General features: G+C 38.5%; 1 protein-coding gene and 1 pseudogene across 1 annotated transcript; one reads left to right on the forward strand and one right to left on the reverse strand.

Annotated features, from left to right (window-relative positions):
* Positions 1-530: 530 nt before the first annotated feature.
* Positions 531-1,022, reverse strand: LOC112183844 (keratin-associated protein 5-1-like). Its single transcript, XM_024322167.1, has one exon. The coding sequence runs from the start codon at positions 1,020-1,022 to the stop codon at positions 531-533; it is 492 nt and encodes a 163-aa protein (XP_024177935.1).
* A 1,202-nt stretch (positions 1,023-2,224) lies between these two features.
* LOC112183845 lies at positions 2,225-24,672 on the forward strand (annotated as a pseudogene).
* Positions 24,673-25,426: the final 754 nt, after the last annotated feature.

Genomic DNA, 25,426 nt, shown 5'->3' on the forward strand with positions numbered 1-25,426 from the left:
TTGACTGGTTTGACCAATTTAGTGATTCAGTAGTATTTTTCAGATCTTTTCTCTAAAATGTTGTTCTCTATTGTGGGCAATGCACAGAGTCCTTTATACCTCAAGTTAATGCGTGTCTTGCCACTGCTATGAGGGGCGCTCGAATAAAACCTTAACCTATCCTGATTGAGTTAATTAAAACAAATAAATACAAAGGGTTATTATATATCATATCTTGAATTGGGAAGTGACTAATGAATAATAAAGTAAATTCTATATCTGTTCAAATAAATCCCTATTTGTGTGTCTGGCCTAAACCCTAGGTTACTTGACCTAGTGATAATAAAGTTTAATTAGAATGATCTAGATATTCATATTCAATGTATGATTACATTTCCTTGTATGATTCGGATTCTATGCATTGTAATTCTCTATATAAAGAGGCCCCTATTATCAATGAGAATACACAGCGATTTTCTCTCAATTCCCGTTTCTCTAAAACACGTTATCAGCACGAAGCCTTAACCCTGAAAACCCTAATTTCGTAACCCTCAAAATCCTACAACCACCGCCTCACATATCGAAGCCCTAGTCCCAAGAAACCCAGAACAGGTGGCGGAATCACCGGAACCGGTCGGAAGCCACCTGAACCGGCTATCGGAAAATTCGGATCGGCCCCTGCCCTGAGCCTGCCTTGTGCCTGCCCCCTGCAAGCACCTGTCGAGAGCTGCCAAGCCCCTGCTGACAGCCCTGCAAACACCTACCGAGCCCCTGCCAATAGCCCTGCACGCATCTGCCGAGACCTGCGCACCCATGTGCCTGCACCTGTCGACACCTGCCGAGCACCTGCTGACCCCTGCGCAGCACCTGCCGAGACTTGTCGACACCTGCCTAGCACCTGCCGACAGATTGCCTGCCAGCCTTGCACAGCCTCCGCACTCCCCTGCACAGCCCCTGCAGCAGCCCCGCACAACCCAGCCTAGCTCCGGCCACCAGATTCCGGCCACTTTTCCGGCTACCTCCGACAACCCTTTTCCGGCCATCTTCAACAGCTTTTTCGGTCAAGATTTCCGGCCACCTTTCAAAGTAAATTTTTCTAAAAGTTTTGAAGTTTTTCATTCTTTTCTTTTTTTTCTCGGGGACTTGCAACCTCTCTTCTTCTACCCCCCTTTCTTCTTCATAGAGGAGACCAAAAAGCCGAACTGTGGAGGTTCGTGCTCACTCCAAGCTTGGAGCTTGTAGATTCCTCCAAACTTAGAGTTTGTTGAGATAAAACGATCGACCACAAACATCATTGTTTCGATCTAATCCAACCCCTCTTGGAATAAAATTTCTTGGAAGCGACTACGCTCAGAAATTTTTATTGTTTACGTGGCAGCTTATTTCGCTTCGAAACTAACCTTATTTTCTTGTTGTTTTTCAGGATGAGTAACTTGAACAAGTTGAGCTTCGCTCCACTAGAGACAACAGGTGCAGGATACCACAAGTGGGTCCGTGATGTGCGCCAGCATCTTAAGGCTGATGGGATCCTGAGTACGATCCAAGAGCCAAGTCAGGACATGCTTACTCCTCAACAAGCTGCTGCTTTTGAAGCAAATAGAGCTACGAGAGAGGTGAATGAAGCTAAAGCCATCATTCTCATGACAAGGCACATGAATGACGCGCTCCAGAATGAGTACCTCAATGAGGAAGACCTAAGAAAACTATCGGTAGAACTCGAGCAGCGTTTTGGCAATGTCCGTAACTCCCTGCTTCCAGACTTAAAAGTGAGATGGCATAGCCTTCGCTTCTGTGATTTCAAGTCCGTACTTGACTACAATTCTGAAGCACTTCGTATCAAGTCTTTGATGGAATTCTGTGGGCAGAAAATCACTGATACGATGTTGATCAAGAAGACTCTCTCTACCTTCCCCGTCTTTGTATTGATGGTAGCCAAGAACTATCAGATTGATGTCAATGCTAGATTCATCACAAGATTTTATGAGCTTATTGGTGCCATGAACGTGGCTGAAAAGCACGATAACATACTTGTGAAGAACTATAACTCTAGACCCATGGGAGCCAAGTCAATTCCAGAGTCTAATTATAGTCGCGCTCCTAAGAGAGGTCACAAGGAGCGAAACTCTAAGGATAGGGATAATTCTCACCCTAAAGAGAAAGAAAACCGTCAAGATAGGTGTGCACGAAACCGTGGTGGTAAACGTGTGAAGAGAGAGAGAGAGAGAGAGAGGCCAAGCCTCCGGTTATGGTGGTGACGCCACCAAGGAAAGAAACCGTCCCCAAAACGCTTCTAAAGCGCCTCGATCAAGGGAACCTGACCATAAAGATTCTTGTATTAGATGTGGACTACATGGACATTGGGCAAGGGCGTGTAAAGCATCCTAGAATGTTGCAAACGCATACAAGATGTATCATGAAGCAAGGGAGGCAAATTACATGGAACAAGAAGATCAAGATGGCGATCTCGATCTAAGGGTGGAAGACTTCAAGGATCAAGACCGAGAAACTAGCGATTTTGATTAAGTCTTTTTATTTTCCAAGAGATGTAGGCAATTGCCATATTATTTCTGTAGTAGATGCCAATGGTTTAATCTTTCTTCAAATTAGGCGTACTCAATAAAAATGTGATGTCTAGGAAGGTTTTGAGATTAGTGGTACTTAAGAGAGCCTTGCTCCACCGACATCTCTCTACTCACCTGGTCACATTTGCGTTGGAATTACCGAAAGAAGTTTGACGACTACCATTGTTTTGCATTAGCTAGTTTTTGGATTAGATTTTCTATAGTGAAAGAGACAATGATGTAATCCCGTTAGCTTACTAATAAAAATTAAGTTCTTTTCTTTATGACTCCCTTTTAATTACAAACTTTTCTTTTAGGAATGGATTCTGGAGAACTACAATGTCTTGCGGATAGTGCGACTACGCACACCATTCTACGCCATAGGCAATTATTCTTAGAGATGCATGTTACCTACACATTCCTCTGTGACTACAATGGCTGGGCTGTCAGGTTTAGTTCAAGGACATGGAATGGCCCAATTCCTATTGCCAAATGGCACCTTGATTAAAGTCGCAGAAGCTCTCTACGCTCCTAAGGCAAATTGAACCTTATTGAGCTTTAAAGATATAAGAGCCAACAGATTCCATGCAGAAACGCATACTGAGAAAGGAAAAGAGTTTGTTGGATCATAATTCATGTACATATTTGTGCCCTAAAACATGGAAATTACTTGTTCTAAAGTCCAATTTAATGTTGACTAATCCAATTCTATTAATCCTCTAATCTTGTACTTTTACTTAACCTTTGTGTTTATTTATATAAATTTATTATGTTTTCCTTATCATGCTAGGAAATAATGGAGAAGCATGGAAATGCACTAAAAAGTCAACCTTAGCACATTTTGTTACTCCGGCTAGGAGAAAGGAGCTAGACAAGAAAGGAGGGTCGGAAGTCTGATCAAACGAACTCCAAATAAGTTGAAACTTTCCAGATCCATTATAGACATCCTAAGAATCATTTATTATGAAGAGCGTAAGAGCTATTTCGGAGTGTAAGGCCTTCAAAAGATTGGTCCAAGTTTCTGACTAAAAGATGAAAAAGGGCAAAACCGGACCTGTACGGATTCCGGCAGAATTTTTGGCCAAACCACAGTGAACTAAGCTCTGAAATTTTACCAAGATGATCTACACTTATCAAGAAACATTTGGTATGAAGAAGTCGAAGGCCAATTCCGAAGTCCCAGTGGAGATTCAATTGAAGGAAGCTTCAGAAGCAGAAAACAAAGTCAAAACATGGCAACTTGGCCTAGAACCTTCTTTGGACGGATTTCTTGTGCATTTTTTGGAAGGTCTATGATGCTGAAATTATGAAGGAGAGCCCTAGAAGAATTCTATAAGATTATGGCAAGATGAATCCATCATATTATCTTTTGGATAATAGGCATCCCTTGCACACTTTCTCTTCCATGCTTGTCACCTTGACTTTGGTGAGCCAAAACCACTCCAACACTCTTCATTTTTATGTTTCTCATGGACAACAAAGAGAGCAGCTACTCCTCTCTTTTCCTAAGTCATTTTTTGTCTACTCTACACTTTAATAGCTCATCATTACTTCCCTATTTTTACTCCATCTATTCCATACTATTTTCTCTTGTTTTTAGGATCTATTGCCACTCTCATACTCCACCTCCATGCTTCTTACAATGCTTGAGCTGCTCTCTTTTTCTTCCATTCATCATTTTACTCCTCTCTCTCTTCTCTATATAGGCATCTCTTCTCACAAGGAAGAGGCATCACCCATTCCACCCCATTACATCTACTTTCTCTCTTCATCTCCTTTACAAAACCTCCATCTCCACCTCCCAAAATCCAGACCCATAATATCCATACTCCTCAACCTCCATCACCACCATCATTACTCCATCACTACCACTCAAAGTTGGCTAAAAGTGCATCATATCTTCATCACTATTCCATTCATCATTACTATCAAGAAGATTATCATCCATCCATTTCACCATCAAGGAGGATTCAAGGAGCATTGAAGGAGGAAAACAAATGAGGAGCTAGCCATTGATTTGTCAAGCTTCAACTAGTTCATTCTTTCCTTAACTCTTTGATTTACCTTGATGTACTTTATAGATTTGATGCTAATTTGTATGATTATGAGTGAGTCGTTACTTTGTTAGGGCTAGGGTTGAAAGCCTAGCCAAACTTGTATGAATTGTTATTTTAATTTACATTTGATGTTATTTGTGATTTTCATCTTCATATGCTAATGCAAGAAGTGAATGCATTCATCAAACTTAACTACTTTGAATGTGTTGTGTTTGTCATCTCATAAAAAAATATTTAGGGAGTAGTTAACCTTGAGCATTGATAGCATGATTGCATCCTCTATGTGCATATGAAGGTTGTGAGTTAAAATCACCTAAATCTAGGACTGGTTTGCTTGCATGATTATCTAAACTCAAGCTTTATGCATCTATGAACAATGAATTGAGACTTAACCGGTAATAGGATTTGTTCTTAGGTAGTTAATTATAGACTTATCTGGTTGGAATTGATACCATTAAAGGAGTTTAAGCCTTTGTAGCCTTATCCGGATGCAAAGAGGGTAATTGGGAAATTAGAATAGCATCACTTGTATTTGAACTTCAATACTTGTAAGGGAGGTTAGTGGTAGACAATCCAACTCCTAACTTTATCTATTATATCACTAGTTTAGTTTAGAGTAGTATAGTTTACATTTGAGCATTTAGTTGTTTTCAATTCAAAACTATCTTCAAAAAACCAAAATCAAATCACTACTCCTTCTTGCACATACTCACCATGAGCCTAGATTTCCTTGTAATTCTAGGTTTGTGATTGTACATTTGCATATTCTAGCTCTCCTTAGGTTAACACCCCAGCTAGTGAAAGGAATCCAATCCTCGTGGGTTCGACAACCTTTCTTAAATCCGTATACTATTACTTGTACCCCTTATACTTGAGGGTGACTATTTGGCTAACAGAGTTCCTTTGCATTTCTTCTAATGATTGCGGACGGAAGCGCATCTTAGAGAAGCTTATGTGTTAATCTAGTGGACTTTATGTCACTACGATTCGACCAATTGAATCCAATAATGTCATAAGAGAAGATCTCTTGGATTCAGACACATATTGGCTTTGGCATGACCGATTAGGGCGTCCTAGTCGTGATATGATGATCCGTATACAAAAGACTTCACACGGACATCCATTCTTCAGAGTGAGAAGAAGCAAGAATCAAAAATTGATTCCCGGACTTAGCAAGACCGCAACAACCGCAGCCTCTGGCGCTGCTGCTGTCCTGGGCCGCCTAAGTCCCTTGTGACAAATTTCGGGTCAAATTTTCTGGCGATCTATTTCAAGGTAATTTTTACTAAACGTTCCCGTTTTTTTAGAGTTTTTTAATTCAATTTCTCTTCTTTTCGGGGACTTGCAAACTCCCTTCTTCTACCCCCCTTTCTTCTTCATAGGGGAGACCAAAAAGCCGAACTGTGGGGGTTCGCGCTCACTCCAAGCTTGGAGCTTGTTGAGATCTCCAAACTTAGAGTTTGTAAAGAATTTATGATCGACCACTTACATCATTGTTTTGATCTAATCCAATCCCTCTTGGAATCGAATTTCTTGGAAGTGACTACGCTCGGAAGTTCCTAATTTCTTGGAAGCGATCACCCTCAAATTTTTTTATTGTTTTTGTGGTAGCCTTTTTCGCTCCGAAACTAACCCTAATTTATTGTTCTCTTTCAGGATGAGTAACCTGAACAAATTGGACTTTGCTACATTGGGAACAACTGGCTCTGAATATCACAGGTGGGTTCGTGATGTCCGCCAGCATCTCAAGGTCGATGGAATCCTGGATACGATTCTCGAGCCTAGCCATGACGTGCTAACTGTTGAGCACGCTCAAGCTTTGGAAGCAAATTGAGCAGCCTTAAAGGCAAATAAGGCGAAAGCCATCACCCTAATGACTCGTCATATCCGATTCGCTCCAGTACGAGTGTATGAATGAAGAAGACCTCAGAAGGCTGTGGGTCTCACTCGAAGAAAGATTTGGCAACGTCCGTGACTCCTTGCTTCCTGATCTAGAAGTGAGATGGCATAGCCTCCGCTTCTGTGATTTCAAGTCAGTTCTTGACTACAACTTGGAAGCACTTCACATTAAATCCTTAATGGAATTCTGTGGTAAAGAGATCACAGATGCGATGTTGATTGAGAAGACTCTCTCTACCTTCCCCGTCTCTACATTGATGGTTGCTAAGAACTATCGAATCGATGTTACTGCAGGATGGATCACAAGGTTTCATGAGCTTATTGGAGCTATGAATGTCGCTGAAAAGCATGACAACATCCTTGTGAATAACTATTATTCAAGATCCGTGGAAATAGAGTATATTGCAGAATCCAATTATAGTCGCGCCCCAAAGAGAGGGAGCCAAGAGTGAAACCCTAATCTTAGGGATACTTCTGGACGTTCTGGTCCATATAATCGCTCTACTTGGGAAGGTAACCGCCAAAAAGGCGAACACGGAACCGAAGAGGTAAACGTAGAAAGAGAGAGGGAGGCAATACCTCTGGCCATGTTGGTGGCACCACCAACACTAAGAGCCATCTAAATGACGCTTACAAAGCTCCTCAATCAATGGAGTCTGAGCAAAGAGATGTATGTTCTCAATGTGGAGTATCTAGTCATTGGGCACACATTTGTAGAGCTCGTGAAGAAATTGTCACCGCCTACAAAGAATATTGTGAAGCAAGAGAAGCTCACGATGTGGAACAAGAAGATCAAGAAGATGATTTAGAGTGAAGGGTTGAAGACTATAAATCTGGCTGGGATCAATAGATCGCCAATTCTGTTTAAGTCTTTATTTTTCAAGAGATGTAAGAGGCAATTGCCATATACTTTGTAGTAAATGCCATTGGTTTTGTTTTTCTTCACATAGGCTCATCCAAAATGAGTGTGATGTCTAGGAAGGTTTTGAGATAAGTGGTACTTAAGCGAGCTTTGCTCCACCGACATCTCTCTACTCACCTGGTCATATTTATTTTGGAGTTACCGAAAGAAGTCAAACGACTACCTTTGTTTTGCATTCGCTAGCATTTGGATTAGATTTTCCTAATGGTTAAGAGATAATGATGTACTCCGTTGGCTTATGAATAAAATTTCGAGTTCTTTTCATTATGACTCCATTTTGATTACGAGCATATTACTTTTGTGACTACGATGGCTGGGTCATCAGTATTAATTCAAGGACATGGAATAGCCCAAGTTCCCCTTGCCAAAAGGCACCTTAATTACTGTCGTAAAAACTCTCTACGCTCCTAGGGCAAATCGCACCTATGAATAGCCAACGGATTCCATGCGAAAACGTATGTAGAGAACGGAAATGAGTTCATTTGCAATGCCTCTAACGATTGCGAATAAAGGCGCATCTTAGAAAAGTTTGTGTCTCTCTAGTGGACTCTATGTCACTATTCTAGCTATTAAATCCAATGAAGTTATAAGAGAAGATCTCTTGGATTTAGACACATATTGGCTTTGTCACGACAGGATAGGTCATCCTAGTCATGATATGATGATCCGTCTACTAAAGACTTCACACGGACATCTATTTTCTCGAGCGAAATGAAGCATGAATCAACAGTTGATTCCTGGACTAAGTGTGGCCGCCGTCGCTGCCGCCCACCACCAGCCTAGGGCTAGCATAGTCCTTATCCATGACGCCATGGATAGCGTACATCATGGTGATGACGCCCCAGGTGATGTAGCAATCACCAACTTTGCTTAAAATAGCGTTTCAGACGCTCAGGCCCAACCAAAATCCTCATTTGTTACTTCTAAAGCCTCTCGCTCGTTTTACAAAGCCCGTTCCTTAGGGAAACTAGGACTGAGACCGTCCTATGCAAAGGATATGAAAATACTTATTTTGTTCTTACATAGAACCCGTGGGGATTCTATGGACTGATTCAACCAACTTGCGGACGTTTAAATATATCATGATATGGGTTGACACACAAACACACTAGTCACGTGTTGTGCCATTGTCCACTTGTAAATGCTGCTTATGCTACACTCCTAGCACATATCATACAACAACGGTCTCACTCCCCGAATCATCCTATTCAGTCAATTGGATTTGACTATGCTAGTGAGTTTATATCGAAGACCTTTGATGATTATTGTATTGGGACTGATGTTGGACATCATATTCCCATGAGCACACCCAAATGGTCTCGCAGAAACGACTACGGTGGTAGTCCGAACATTGGTAATGCGCACCAATCTCCTTACATCCGCTTATGGTGATGCAATATTGCATGCAGCTATGCTAATTCGTCTATGACCCACTGCCACTCAATCTACCTCTGAGTTACAGCTAGTGATTGGGTACAAGTATCGTTCTTACGCATATTTGAGTGAGCCATTTATGTGTCAATTGCGCCGCCACAGCACACTATGACAGGTCCTTACAGACGAATGGGCAACTACGTTGGATTTGAGACTCCAACAATGGTCCGCCACTTCATGCCCTTGCTAGGCGATCTCCTTACCGCTAGATTTGCTGATGTCACTTTGATGAGACAATCTTCCTATCGTTAGGGGGAGATAAGAACACAGATGTTCAACAGGAACGACAGGAATTGTCGTGGTCTGTCCCCACTATGTCTCATCTCGATCCCTGTTAAAGTGACGAGATCACACATATATGCTGCAAACATGTCTGCAAGGAAGGACGTCCCTACGAGGGGACGTAGCACCACCCTACACGGAGGTAGGCATGGCGCCAACGCCAAAGAAAGTGGCACTCTAGCGTTATAGGTCATGGCTCCAACTAGGATGCGTGGGAGGCCCGTGAGTTCGAAGGATACTTTGGCACACTCCAATCCTTTGATCATAACACTCAAAATCCGTCTCATGAGTATCTTCCGGGTTATGGTTATCGTTGGGGGATGGCTCAACGTCAGAACCTATTCCTGAGAATATAGAGCTCTATGAAACTTACACTAGTGTACATGAGACGTGGGATAGAAACTCCATCATAATTGATGTCGTTGCGCATGAGTTTGTTGAGTCCGATGATATCGAACCACACTCCGTTGATGAATGAATGCCAACGTAGAGAGATTTGGCCTAAATGGAAAGATGCGATCTAGGTTAAGTTGGATTCTCTAATGAAGAGGAAGGTTTTTGAGCCAGTGATGCCAACACCTCCTAACATAAAACCTATTGACTAATGGGTCTTCGCTAGAAAGCGTGATGAGAAAAAGAGATGGTAATCTTGCCTTATGGCGTAAGGCTTCTCACAAAATGCCCTGGAATTGACTACGATGACATATTCTCTCGTAATGGATGTCATTGCACTCCACTACCCTGTCAGTTTGGTAGTTTCCGAATAACTGAACATGCAGCTTACAAATGTGGTCACTAAGTATCTCTATAAGGATCTAGATGCGGAATATACATGAAGGTTCATGGTGAACTTCATTTACCCAAGTCAAGTGGCTCTAGACCACGAAGCGCGTTTACAAAGAAGTTGAAATGCTCACTAAAATGACTACTTGATTGGGAAGGGATATGCCCGCGCGTTTTCATAAAAAGTTTCGGATTCTATCGCGGTTCATGTTAGACATGATCTTCATTAGAAACCTTTAAAGAGTTAAGAGAAACCGCTGAACACTTGAAATCCGACTTTGAGATGAAGGATTTTGGGAGAACACGATTATGTCTCGGTTTGGAACTTGAGCATCGTGTCGATAGATGCTTAGGCATTTTGACAAGGTCAAGCCTTCAAGTACCCTCATGATCGTCCGTAGTCTTGATCCTGAAAAGGATGCTCTTCATCTGAAGGATGATGACGAAGATGTGCTAAAGGCAGAAGTGCCTTACTTGAGTACAATAGGCGCATTATTGTTCTCAGCTGAATGCACAAGACCAGACATCTCATTTGCCATGAACTTGTTAGCTAGATATAGCTTTACGCCAACGCGATGCCATTGGATTGGTGTAAAAGATATCTTTCGGTACTTGAGTTGTACGATTGATATGAGCTTGTTCTATCCCTATAGAGAGATGATGGATTCAGACCCATCACACACCAGAAACGCCGCCAACGCTGGCCTGCGTTCTCTATCCCCACCCCAAAACGACATAAGTGTTTTGGAAGGTTTTGCTGATATTGGGTATCTCTCTGACCCATACAATGGTCATTCCCAAACTGGTTAAGTGTTCACCATGGGAAAAGACCGTGATATCTTGGAGGTCTACAGAACATACCCTAGTTGCTATATCTTCGAACAATGCAGAGATCATTGCTCTTCATGCAGTGGTTCGTGAATGTTTATGGATTGGATCCATGATTACGCATGTTTGAACAATTGTGGTTTGAAGTCTACCACAGATGAGCCTATGAGCATTTAGGGTAATGCTGCTTGTTTTGAAAGAATGAAGTAAGGCTACATCAGGGGGAGGTGTCTACATGTATGGTCTCGAATCGTGAATGGTGTGTTGTGCTCTTTTTCCCCTTCAACCGATGTTATTTTTGTCCCACTGGGTTTTTGTTACTCGGCAAGGTTTTTAGCGAGGCAACGAGAGAAGCACCGCGTTTGAGGGACACAAGGGGGAGTGTTCAAGTAAATCCTTATTTGTGTGTTTGGCCTAAACCCTAGGTTACTTGACCTAGTGGTAATAAGGTTTAATTAGAAGGATCTAGATATTCCTATTCAATGTATGATTCGGATTCTATGCATTGTAATCCTCTATATAAAGAGGGCTCTATTATCAATGAGAACACACAACAATTCTCTCTCAAATATTGTTTCCCTAAAACAAAAACCAATTTTTAGCAGTTGAATAGGGGGAGGTAGCAAACTACTTTGGTTATGTTAGCGAGTTAGTAACACAATCATCCAGTCAGTATTCGAATCGAGGTCCACGAGAGTAACCTAGCAAAGTCAGACTAATCTCCCACCACAGGCTCAAGAACCCTAATGTCCCTTAAACCAGCAGGCCACAAACTGGTGGGAGTTTTAATTCATACCCTAGACATGGGGGTTCCATACTAGGCAGCTCGACCAACCTTACCACACCAGGTGGTTGGGAACAGTTGAAGTTAGTGAGTGACAGTTTGAGAGCAGATGGATAATGCTTATTTTTATATTTTTCTTTATCTTTTTTCTTTTTGTAATTTACAGCTTTATCCTTGCACATTTAAACTTTCTTAAACTTTTTTAATATTTGAGGGCTATTTTAATAAAAAAAAAAAATGTTTTGGCAAACAAACTCTCTTCTCTTATAGATGATCTTATTCCAATTGGTAAATTAGGTTTTGAGATTGACTCGCATGCAATTCTTAATTCCCATTAATTGTATTTCATGCGAAGAACCTCTTTTCATAATGCAAAGATTTGTTTTTTCCTTTCTTTTGGTACCTAGCCAAAAAACATAAAGTTGACCAAGAAACAGACTTGTCCCTAGTGTTGCTGTGTCGACTAAGACTAATGAATTGCTGTGTCGACTAAGACTAATGAATTGAGATTTTAGTGTAGGTTCCCTTGATGTGAAATATGTATTTATTTTTATTTAATGATGAACATGTGATGTCTCAGTACTGTTGAAATATATGGTGGTTCAACCTTATCAATCTCCATCAAAACAAAAACCAAGATAGAATTTTATTTTCCATTATTATAACTTCAATTCAACTACATAAATATAAATAAGTCGTCTGAACAACTACACAAAGCTATAAAATCTTTTCTTACCAAGGATACTTTAGGCCTCGTTTGGTTCTTGGAAAGGAAAATAATTCCTTTGTCTTTCCCATGTGAAGGGATTTCCCTTTTCCCAACAACTTTCCATTCCGATGTTTGGTAATGTAAGGAAAGTTATCAGGAAAGTTAGTAAATAATGTAATAAAATAATATGTTGCGAGTAATAAATGTAAGGAAAGAAGAAGGGGAAGTGATTCCTTTGAGATTTGGAAGGAACCACTTTCCCCCTTATTTTCCCTTCTTTCAGGAAACGATTTCCTTTCCTTTTGCATCCCAAACGCAGGAAAGGAACAAGTTTCCTTTCCTGATGCTTCCTTTCCGCGAAACAAACGTGGCCTTAGTGTATATTGACTAATCTAGTCGTTCATCAACCACATTCCGGTTTCTCGTGCGCTTCATATCGCAGGGACTCCATTATATAGAGGAACATCCTCAGCCTTAAACCCGTTAAAGTAAGCTGAATGTTTCTGACCGCTGGCCCGCTGCTACTCTGGTACCACGTCGTGCATTGGAACTATGTTCCGTAGGTTAGTCGGAATCCGAATTCCCATTGTTGATTGGGAGCAAGCTCACGGGGACCAATAGTATCAGGATCCGACCAACACCTAAAGTTCAATACATCTTTGTTGTTGATATTGTTAATAAAACGAACAAGATACTTGTGCCCAACGATGGGTTGGGTGTTGCTGCTTTGCCCAAAGGCTAATGCAAGGAAGAGAACATAACCGTACAAATGCCGTGTTGAGCTTCCCTTCATATATTTAATACCCAACACATAATTTTTCGATCCAATGTGGATGATCACTCCAGAGTTACATGCATGCTTTTAAAGCAGAAGATTTCATTTCCCTATTAAGGGCTATTAGTTGAGTTTCCTTTTACTTTAGGATGTTATTCTATCTTTGCAGAATTTGATAGTATATATGAGATGGAGATATAATTCTTGTTCAACTTGTCTACGTTCATCTTCTAGCTATCTACTTACCTAGCTAGTTTAAGGATCTTGATTCCGTTAGTTTCAGTTTTCTGTTGTTTGGCATATGTAGTCTGTACATAATAATGACTTACCAACTTATTCATGGTGCAGAGTTCCTTCATCACACACAGAAATTGCTGTACCAATAAATAGGAAAGGAGGTGCATTAATTGAAAGAAAATTTTTAACAGTAGTCCCCAATAAATGGGTTACTCCGAAGTTCGGTACATTATCTTTCAAAAAAATCAAAATGGTACATGAACTTGTAATCTTGACCGAAAATATGTACATGCCGTTACATCCACCGTTAGTCAACGTAATTTTGGTCAATTTTGTAAGGGCAAATCCGTCTATTCAAGAATTGATAAAAAAAATAAAAAAAAAAAAGAAGAAGAAGAAGAAAGAAGAAGGAGGAGAAGAAATCAGATTTGGTTGTCCAAATCAAACTGTGATATCAGGGAGGGAGGGAGGGAGGGAGGGAAGAAGAAGAAGAAGAAGAAGAACAAGAAGAAGAACAAGAAGAAGAAGAAGGAGAAGAAGAAAATTAGATTTGGGTGTCCAAATCCAACCTTGATATCAGGGAGGGAGGGAGGAAGAAGAAGAATAAGGAGGAGGAGAAGATAACCAGATTTGGGTGTCTCCAAACCAAACCTTGATATCAGGGAGGGATGGAGGGAAGAAGAAGAAGAAGGTAGAAGAAGGAGAAGAAGGAGAAGGGGTACTCAGATTTGGGCGTCCGAATCACAGAGAGAGAGAGAGAGAGAGGTGAAAATACTAAATTACCTTTAAAAAAAAAGTAATTGCATAAGGTTAACGGTACTATTGACACAATGTACTAAAAGTAGGTCAGGTTTTAAAAGTCATATATCGTTTGTTTGAAAGAAAATGTACCTATCTTCTGAGTGAGCAATTTGTCAAGAACTATTATTAAAAATTTCCTTTAATTGAATGCATTTGTATACATGCATGAATCATTTTGTGAATTGTTCTCTGGTTGCAATTTGAGTCTGGCTCACACACATGATTCTTTTGTCTTGGAAATTTTTTCATAATATCCAATTAAATAGAAATATAATGAATCATGATCTTTCAAATTAAAAAGGTATATGTTCTATTTTCAATTGGTGTCTTTAAGAATAAGTGTGTCCCTCAAGAATATAAGTGAACAAACATATTTGTTCACTTGGAGTTCTATATAAATCCATAGTTATATCTTTTCCAACATAGAAGAGAATCAAATTAATGAGTTCTTCCTCATTTCTTCTACAAGACTTCTTCGTGTCTAGAGAGTACAAGATAGATGCCCAAAACTATAGTAGTTTAACTTTTGATTAGCGATTGCTGTATTGTAGAAAATGGACGCCTATTGAATTATTGCAAGCACATACATGGGAAAAATCAGTCTTTAGTCCATTACATTTTGCAAGCCTCGATCAGAAAAATAGTTAGATTGATATTTCAATCTTCTTCCTCTATTTTTTGAATTTAGTTTTTCATACATTATTGATTTTTGTGTTCTCATAAACTATTATTATGATAGAGATTATATCTATATAATTGTTCCCCAACACTTGGTTCCCGCCATCAAATAGAAGGGAAAAAAAAAGTAACGCGCATACTAAGAATCTCTTTGCATAATCAAGCATTGTTGAATTTTTTTTTTCACTCAAAAAGAGGGGCCAAAAGAGGCAAAAAAAACTTCCTTACCATCCCTTGTTATTAAAGAAAAAATAGATACAAAAAGAGGGAGACAAAGCCAAAATCGCCATAATAGAATACAACATACATTAAACAAAACTAGCTAATAAAAATGAAATGGACAATGAAATTGAGGAAGACCTAAGCAGTCACTATTGCAAGTTGAAATAATGAAAGGAGGAATCACATCCCACGCCCACCAGGGCACCAAACTAAACTTGTTAAAGTAGTACGAGAGATTATTCAGAGCACCGCCGTGCACTTGCACCAACATAAATGAATGGTTAGATTGCATTAAATACACTTTTTGTTTATTAAAAATAAAGTTGATAATAAATATCAAGGGTTGAGATTATTTTATAAAGATTGGGTCACTTACACCGTCGGTGCATAGAATAATTTCCAAAAGTAGTACTATGATTTGTCAAGATGTCAGCAACTCTGTTACATTCCCGAAAGATATGTGAGGAACGGAAATGCATACGAGTAATGTGGTGCAAACAATGGGTGTAATTATAAGTACTGTTGAAATTAACCTAGCATGAAATGCATGCAGTTTCAACCCTATCAAACTCCATCGAAAGAATTAACCTCTTTGGGTTGTTTAATTGTACATGCAATACCATGATTTTGTTGGTGGGAATGGAGGTGGCCTGATCATTAGGATGATCCTGCTAAACCCTCAACTCATCTACTCATAGGTCAAAAATGCATTATCCCACCCGATTCCATGATTATGCCAGTAAGATTATTTGAACATGTGATCTTAACATTATTTCAAATAACTAAGAGATCACAATTCACCGATTTTTTACTCAATACTATTGTTTATTTTTGTTGGGTAAATGAAGGGAACTAAAATCTACACTCTGATCCCCAATTTACAATCCACACTCTAAGTTTTATTTTTCAATATCTTAATATTCACATGTTTACAATTCACATTACAATAGAAAAAAAACTTAATATACCAAAAAAAAAATGGAGTGTAGATTGTAAAATGGGAAGTATGAATTTCACTTCCCCTAAATTTTATATATTAAAAAGGATCAAATGATTTCACTCCTACCCCCATGGTGACTCGAACCCAAGACGTTGATCTTAGATAGTGGGTGCTCTAACCACTGAGCTAACACCACATCCCCTAAATGAAAATAGGCTTGGTTTCTTGTTATGAAACAGGTTTCGGCATTTTGCAAAATTAATAACTTGGGTTTTTGTCCATTTACCCCATTTCTAGAGATTTTTTTTCCCATTTATCCCATTAAGTTTTTTTAATTTCCTCTTACCCAAAACATTCTAAGGTGGTCTTCCCTAATACCCCATTAAGATTTTTTTTTTGTTTTTTTTTTTTAATACCATTTTATCCTCTCCCTTTTTTACTTAGAGAGAGAGAGAGAGAGAGAGAGAGACCATAGGAGACTTCGCTGGAGCTGGTCACCGGCCGCCGGATTCCGGCCAACTTAAGTTTGCCGGAATCCAGTCGCTGACTGCCGCCCATCAGAATTTTCTGAAAACCTCTATTGCCCTCCAATAGAGGGGCAATAGAGGTCTATTGCCCCCTAATAGACGTCAATAGACGTCTATTGCCCCCCAATAGAACTTTCGATCACCAGAATGAGAACTACTCTTCCTAAAATTAGACAAATAAAACTTTGAATAGAGAAAAAAAACGATGAGATTATATAAATTCAAAACGTCTATTGCCCCCCAATAGACATTCAAAACTCTTTTTTTTTCTTTCCTTTTACCCCATTACTTAAAAAAAAAAAAGGATCGAATTGGAGACGAGGCCTAAATCGAATTCTACTTTGGCCGGTCACTAAAACAAATCCAAACTTGATGGGGCCCGAGGCTGAAGTGACGGTGGCTGGTGGTTCTACAAAACGGAGCTGATGTCCTCGCCGGATCAGGTCCTCGGGTCGAGCGGTAGAGATCGATCTCATCGAAGCCGGTGATGACCTCCTCGACAACGTCGCGAGTCGGACTGAAGCAACCTCTCGAGAGCAGCAACGATAACTTAGCGTCGTCGACGAGGCCGGGATCGACGTCGACAAATCCCTGCCATTGTTTTGCAGATCGTTTGGTCCAAATTGGACGACGTCGAACAGTGTAGAACCATGGGTCTTTTGCGTCGCCTTCGTGATTGAATAAGTCGCCGTCCGAGAAGAATAACTCTCCATGTCGCCGTGAAACTTTCTCTAGCGAAGGTGGCCAGTGACCTGTACCGGATATGGAGAGAGAGAGAGAGAGAGAGAGAGAGAGAGAGAGAGAGAGAGAGAGAGAGAGAGAGAGAGAGAGAGAATATCGTGTTGGAGAGAGATATGAGAGAATGGCATAAAATGAAGTTGTTTAATTAGATTGAGGGTATATTTGTCATTGTACTATGAATTGGGTTAAGGAGAATAAAATATGTTGTTGGGGTAAGTAGGAAAAGTTTGGCTCATTTTGGTGCTTTTGGGCAAGGACCCTAATAACTTCTAAACCATTAATGGTTCTGCGGTTTTGCCCATTGTCCAGCTTTGCGTGAAAGAAAGAAAAAAAAAATTATGCTTGGCCGCTGGATGACTCTGATAAGTTTTTTTTTTTTTTTAAGGGGAAAAACAAACGACTCTGATAAGTTTAATTAGATAAGTTAAAGAAAAAAATTTTGTTTTTGTTTTGGGCCAATCATTTAATCGATCAAGTAGTTAAAGAAATTCGGTTGGTTGAAAGAAAACTTTGATGGTGCTTTCAATGGTACTCTTTCGGGCACGGGTGGTATTGGTGTGGCATGGTGAAAGACTCTAATGGTACGTGACATCGTTGGAGGGGTTTGTATGCATGTTGCTTCTGCTTCTTCACCTGTTGAAATCGAAGCCTTGGCTGCTAGAGCAGCTTGTTCTTTGGCTGTGTAATTTCAGCTTGCTCCTATCAATTTTGAAGGGGATTGTTTGCAGGTCATTCAAGCTATAATTGCTAGAGAGGAGGACACATCTATTTGGGGTCGTTTAATCGATGACTCTCTGTTTTATTTAAACCAGCTACCTGGCTCTTCATTCTCCCATGTATATAGGGAGTCCAATTCTGCTGCAGAGCTTGCTAGACTAGCTCTTTTTAGTCAAGTTAATGTTTCTTGGTTTGGCTCTATCCCTATAGAGATAATTAAGGGAGTTTGTTGCCTAACATTGCATGCTCTAATTATTGATAGCTAATAAATATTGACGTATTTCCTCTCAAAAAAGTAGTTAAAGAAATACTAATCCGTATTGGTTTGGTAAAAGAACATTTTATATATATATATATATATATATATATATATATATTGTTATAAATATTATATAAATGTGGTTGTCCACTGTAAATACTCATTAGTTATGTCCTTATGATGTAAACAATACTCCTATATAAAGGGGTCTAATGAGAATGAAATACACACTTCTACCTCCTCCTACACTTTGTTTCTCTATTCTATCTCTCTCTAATTCTCTAGTTTATAACACGTTATCAGCACGAATTTGCTCTTATTTTTCTTCTTCTTCTTCTTTGAACTCTATGATGATCCACAAGCCTTATGGTGCAACATAGTTGCTTATGACCAAGGCTAATGATCTATGAGTTTTTCTTCTTTCTCTCCTAGATGAATATCAATTTTCATTATGCGATCATTTACATATATTTGTATGTATCTTTTATATAATATAATTGTTGAAAATTTATATTTCATATACGACAATGAGAACTACATGTTCTATTGCTCAAGACTCGAGTCCTCTGACCGAGTAGTCTTAGAACCTATGGTTCTATAGACATCACACGAATGTTTTTCTCGTGTATTCCCTATGGGATCCATTGTTCATATTTATGAACTCTTCGAAACATTTGTTTCGTATATGAATTTTTCATAGAACATATTGTTCTAATTATTATGGATCCTAATATATCTCATCTTTTCTGTTTGTAGAAAGATGACGCATCTAACAAAATTGGACTATGATCCTCTTAAAATTTCTGGCAAGAACTATTTGATGCTGAAATTCACCTTATGGCTAAAAACCTTGGAAATTAATGCCATCAAAGTTGACAATAAGTTATCTATGCAAGATCCCGCCAAGCCTATGATTTTCTTGCGTTATCATCTTGATAAGATCCTAAAAGATGATTACCTTACGGTGAAAGATCCACTTGAGATTTGGCAAGCATTGGCTGATCGATTTGCTCACCAGAAAACCATTGTTCTATCTGGAGCACGATATGAATGGACGCATTTTGCGCCTTCAGAACTTTAAATCTGTCACTGATTTTCAATTCCGCTAAACATATGATTACCTCCCAACTAAAATTATGTGGAGAATCTGTCAGTGAAGATAACAAGCTCAAAGTCCTGATTTTTTTGTGGACAATGGAAAACATATTGATTACATGATCAGCGGCGGTTTTCTTGATACCGATAAATTTTAAGCCTATGTTTAGGCATTTTTTTTGTCTCTATTTATTTTGTTTAGTCATTTTAAGCCTATGTTTTGGCACCGATTAAACGTAATTATGTTGTATTATCGTTATCTGTTTAATCATATTTATTATGTTTAAATTACCTTTATTACAAATCTTTCATAACTGAATTTGTCATGAGAATTTGTTGCAAGAGTTACAATTTTCATGATAATATTTTTAATTGCCATTATCTTGTAGTTATTGTTATTAATCATTTTATTATCAATTTTATTACCATTCTCCGGTAATTATTGTTAAGTAACTCATCCTATTACCATTATTTGATACTTACCATAGTTATTTATTTTATGTGATCATAATGAACATTTATTATTTATGATTATTTTTGTCATATCTACCTCATATGATTATGTCTTGTGTGAAAAAATAACAAAATTATTTTCCATCGCTGGGACTTGAACCCAGGTCTTTTTGGATGCGAACCAAATATTTTAACCAATTAGACTACAACAGTTTTATTGATTATTTTGTTATAATGTTATATTAATGCATGTTTCAATTATTGATTCTAAATGAATCTGTCTCTATTTTGGAATATTCTGTTACTCACCAATTGATATCAACAATATCAATTATATTTTCAACAAAATTGAGGTATGTATTTTCATGAGTTTGACAACTTCAATTTAATTTCCTCTTATTATCTTATCTAATAATTTAATATAAAATTGTCATTTTATAATAAGATCGAAACTACATGTTTCTTGATCCAATTACATGTGGACTTAAAATTCCTCCACTAATTGTTATACAATCAAATAGATCGAAACATCTTGTTTCTTGATCTCCAATTATGTCAAGACCTTTGTCCCTTCTCTTTATGAGTACATGTGAACCTCTGTTCACTCCACTTTTAGAACATGCTTCTAATTGTGAAGACTCAAACCAAATGTTTTGAGTATGAGGGCTATGATCCCTAAATCTATTATTTATTGGAGTATATGCTTATACCCATATGGACTACTGTCCCAAACTCGAAATTTGAGTATATAATTTTGACATTTGTTTTCAGTGTCAAACAATAATATGAACCACGTGTTCATTAATAAATTCATTTTGAACCATGAATGTTCATGATAAACATAGTTGTCTTGCATGCATATAACGCAACTATGGACATGATCCATTGCAATTGTTGATAATTTTTCACAATTGATGCTTCCAAAAACTAAGGTAACAATCATCTCAAGAGCTGCAGATCTTGATTGACGACTCTCACTGAGCTCATATTATGTTACATATATGGAATACCATTGCATATATTGGTGATGAAATTTCCACCTATTTTATGTTGTATTAATCAACTATGAGTATACTACTGTATACTATATCATGAATTAAAATTTTCATTGAGCCAAATAAAAATTACTTTGGCGTGACCAATGTGTCTTTATTTTATCTACTATGTCATGTAGACTCATCTACATACATACTTTACATTGTTGTATAATACAACAATAATTGCAAATCTTCCTAACATGTTCTGATAATTTATCGCATATTGGCGAGTTGTCACTTTAATGGGACAATCCTCCCGCCATTAGGGGGAGCAATATCGTTTATGAAAAACGACATGAATTGGTGTGAGATTTTATCTACCATATCTCATTTTAATTTTGAGAAAAAATCTCAATTCGTTATCTTTTTGACCTAAAATTTGGTTTGGGTCCGCCACCCACCAATGGATTTTCAATCCAATTTTTTGCACGCGTATTTTGCGAATGGTCAAACTAGATGGTCTTCCCGCCATTAGGGGGAGGAAGCGCTATTGTAACGGCGTGAATTTATGTGAAATATAGCCACCAAGTCCAATGTTTTAAGCTCCCTATAAGGGAAGATTATACAAGCCCTGTAACACTCTTCATAAGGTTATACAAAGATCCACATTCTTGAATTAATTTGTCCTTGAGAGACAACAAATGCTAAAAGAGGCATGGGTACCTGATATGAATAAGCTTATTATAGCTAATGCATGCATATATTTTGAATGTGTGATAGATCTCTAATTGATGATCATTGATGATATCTCATCTGTTGTAGCTACTAAATATCATCAAGGGCTGTCTCCTATACCACGTTTCATTGTGTCGACAAATTATACTATTGGCCAAATTGGAAAGAGGCAATTCCAATGAATTTGAATATTGTAAACGTGATGATATATTTGGACTTTATAACCCCTAAAATACAAGAGGGGGTTCATTCCATTGAATTAAAATCACTATGACACAAGTCTCTTTATAGAGACATGGGACTTATCATTCTTCTCCAAGCGACAACTTTTCTATAAGTACAGTGTTATATTGACGAGAGACTTATGGCATGTTGTCTTGGCTAATAAGAAGATCTTAAAGGAAAATTGCTAAAAGCAAATCCCCAAATCCTATGTGTCATTATAAGCATATTGCTTAATCAAATCCTTGACCGATTCATATTGCCAAAGGCAAGTCCATGAATAAATGAGCTTAAACCTCACTCATGGAATCAAAAGTCTAAAGCTCATACATACTCATTCAATTATGGTCAAAGTGACTTATTGCCTCAATGAGTACTATGGCAAGACTAAGAAAATCGAATTCGAATCATGCTCACAATGTTGCAACATATTCTAACTTTTGTGAAATTATGAATTTATCTAAAGCTCATATTGAGCCTATATGAAATTATCAATCACACTAATTGATATTTATGGCTAAGTATGCCATACTTGAATTTCAATGCTCGGATAAAGGTAAATGTGTCAGTTGTTGTTCCTTTATATTGTTATTCTTTAACTAATATCTTTATCTATAATTTTGAGCATATGAAATTGGTTCTACTCAGGTAAGATTCATTAAGAATATCATAGTTTTATTGGTATTACCCTAACCTTTTGCAAGAATTGCAATTCATGATGAGTCCCCTTTATGCAAAGCACACATAGTTTCACCTATGTGATCGACACACCATATCTAATATACATGGTGCATGTATTTTATTTTATACATGATTGAAGCTTGCAACAATCAGGGGGAGATTCTCATCAGGGGGAGCATTCAAATTATGCTACCTAGGACATATGCGCATTGTACTCTTTTTCTCCTTCGATCAGGGTTGTTTTTGTCCCACTGGGTTTTTGTTACCTGGCAAGGTTTTTGACGAGGCAACATTAAGCGCGTCCAACACCATATCATTTAGTGGTGGACATCCAAGGGGGAGTGTTATAAATATTATATAAATGTGGTTGTCCACTGTAAATACTCATTAGTTATGTCCTTATGATGTAAACAATACTCCTATATAAAGGGGTCTAATGAGAATGAAATACACACTTCTACCTCCTCCTACACTTTGTTTCTCTATTCTATCTCTCTCTAATTCTCTAGTTTATAACATATATATATATATATATATATATATATATATATAAAAGAGAAATATTTCTCTAAAAACTTTTCCATCGCAATTTGGAAAATCCTAATCCGTACTGCGTTTGGTAAAGAACCTTATATTTAAGAGGGCCTATTGCTAGGTTCCCAATTATCTCACTTCGTTCTTCTTGATCTCTGCTTGATCACTCCCATCGTATTCTCAAAAACGTGAACACGAGGCTTATTTCTTCCTTCTTTTTGCACCATGGCTAAGATTGTTCCTTCACTCTTCCTTCTCTCCCTCTTATTCACTTCTTCATTCTCAACCCTAACCGCACAAACCTGCTCAACCCTAACCGCACAAACCTGCTCAACCCACCAGTTCCCTAACCACAAAACCTTTGCAGCATGTAATGATCTACCAGTCCTAAAGTACTCCACTATTTACTGGAATTATTTCCCATCAAACGGAACAGTAGACCTTGCATTCAGAGAAACCCTAGTGGGCAATTCTGTTAAAACCATATACATGCTCACAACATATGCACACAATCATAAAAGGGATCAAGGCTTACCTTCAGCAATCACTAGCATGGATTCCATCTTATGCAGCTGCTAAACTCGACACTGAATATGGTCTTCTGTTACTTACCAACTTGCTTCTCAATGGACAGAACTTATGCAATAGTCGTGGTAGTAATCAGGGACCAATTCATCTTATTTATATAGGTGACTTAACCCTCAAGAAGCTTCCCATTAAAGCATTACTTATCAGATTAGGTTTCCTAGTTAGATTCTTAATGTAACACTTCATTGTAGTCTTTCTTGCAGACCAAGAACTGGATTACTTACCTTAATGAATTGATACACTCTTTCATTAAGTTACAAGTATTGATTTACAGTTTGTATCCATGTTAAACTAGGTTTGACATTTAGCTAATCATCAATTACTTTATGATGATATGTGTTAAGTCCATATTTGATCTAACAGATATTAGATGGGCGGCGTGGGCGATAAACCCTAGTTCCAAGGGTATGGTGGGCTTGCAAGCCTTGGTCGCTTTTCAAAGAAGCGATGGAACTATGGCTGTTTATTCGTCGCCTATAAAAAGCTACGACACTCACTTGGAGCAAGGGAACCTCTCCTTTCCTGTCTACACCTTGTCCGCGGTTTACGAAAACAAAGAAATCACTATCTTTGCCACCCTTGGGCTCCCAAACAATGTTACAACTGTGAATCAACTATTGCAACAAGGACCTCTGCATGGTAACACACCAGGTATGCACTCGATGTCAGGCCCTAACCTTAAATCCTATGGCACCTTGGATTTTCTTTCCGGCAAAGTGGAAGCAACCGATACACATCACTCTGTGGTGTCCGCATGAAAATCACCCATGGGATAATGAACACCATTAGTTGGGGTATACTCATGCCAATCGGAGCTATCGTGGCTCGGAATTTCAAAGGGTTTGGTCCAGCATGGTTCTACATTCACGTTTCTTGCCAAATCTTGGGTTCTCTTGGTGGAATTGCTGGCTCAGTCACCGGACTTATGCTGGGTCACAAGTCTTCAGGGATCGAATACAAAGGTCACAAATGCATAGGCATCACGCTGATGAGTCTTGCCACAGTCCAGGTGCTAGCTGGGTTCCTTTTGCGGCCTAAACCGGATCACAAGTATAGGCGGTTCTGGAATTTGTTTCACTATGCCCTTGGTTACACTGCAATTGTCCTTGGCATAGTAAACATCTTCAAAGGGTTTGATATATTGGAACCGCCAAAGTCGTGGAGGTATGCCTACATGGGGATTCTAGCTGCGTTGGTGTTTCTCGGTGTAGTAGGGGCAGCGTTCACACACTGGAACAAGAAGAAAAATTAAGCTGCGAAGACACAACTGGAACAAAGGGAGGATGAAAACGTTTGAGGAGACTAAAAGCCTGTAGCATTTTTTCTTTGTTTTACGGTTTTACCATTGTTGTAACTTGTACATATAATCATTTGTTGAATTTTTTTTTTTTTTTGAGGGAATATGAATGAAGAATTATTTTTTTTCGATTTCGTATTCTGATTTCTCTAAAGTTAATGTGAGGAATTCTATTCCACTCCAGTGATCGAGGACCTTAATTACATTATTAGTGAGGACAAATAATTAGTAAACCTACTAAAAACGGGGCCCATAACAACATTTCAAAATGCAAAAGCGCATTACTTCATAATTCATATGCTATCCCAACAGAAATACTTTTGAGGATATGAAAGGGCATTACTTCGTTACATTATTAGCTGCTTCATGTATTTGGTGCTCTATTTTTTGGAGATCGGGAAAAGCTATGTCATAGAATCAGTAAAAGAACCAAGCATCTCTCAGTCCCTGCATTTCCAGACGATGCTTCTGATGCCACACTGGTACTTGCTAATTAATGGATATTAGCTAGAATAAAAAATTGGGTTGGTTTGTGCTTGTTTTATTGAGGAGGATGTTAATTCAACTGGGTATAGCTGACACACTTTTTTAGTTTTTAACAAATTAACACATTCCCCTAGCCTCCCCCATCCCACTCTCTTTTTCTATGCAAATGTCCACTGTGAAAACACTTCCGTGGGGGAGCTTACCATTTGTTAAATTGAGATGT

The sequence above is a fragment of the Rosa chinensis genome, chromosome 2, assembly GCF_002994745.2.
Source record: "Rosa chinensis cultivar Old Blush chromosome 2, RchiOBHm-V2, whole genome shotgun sequence".
NCBI lineage: Eukaryota > Viridiplantae > Streptophyta > Magnoliopsida > Rosales > Rosaceae > Rosa > Rosa chinensis.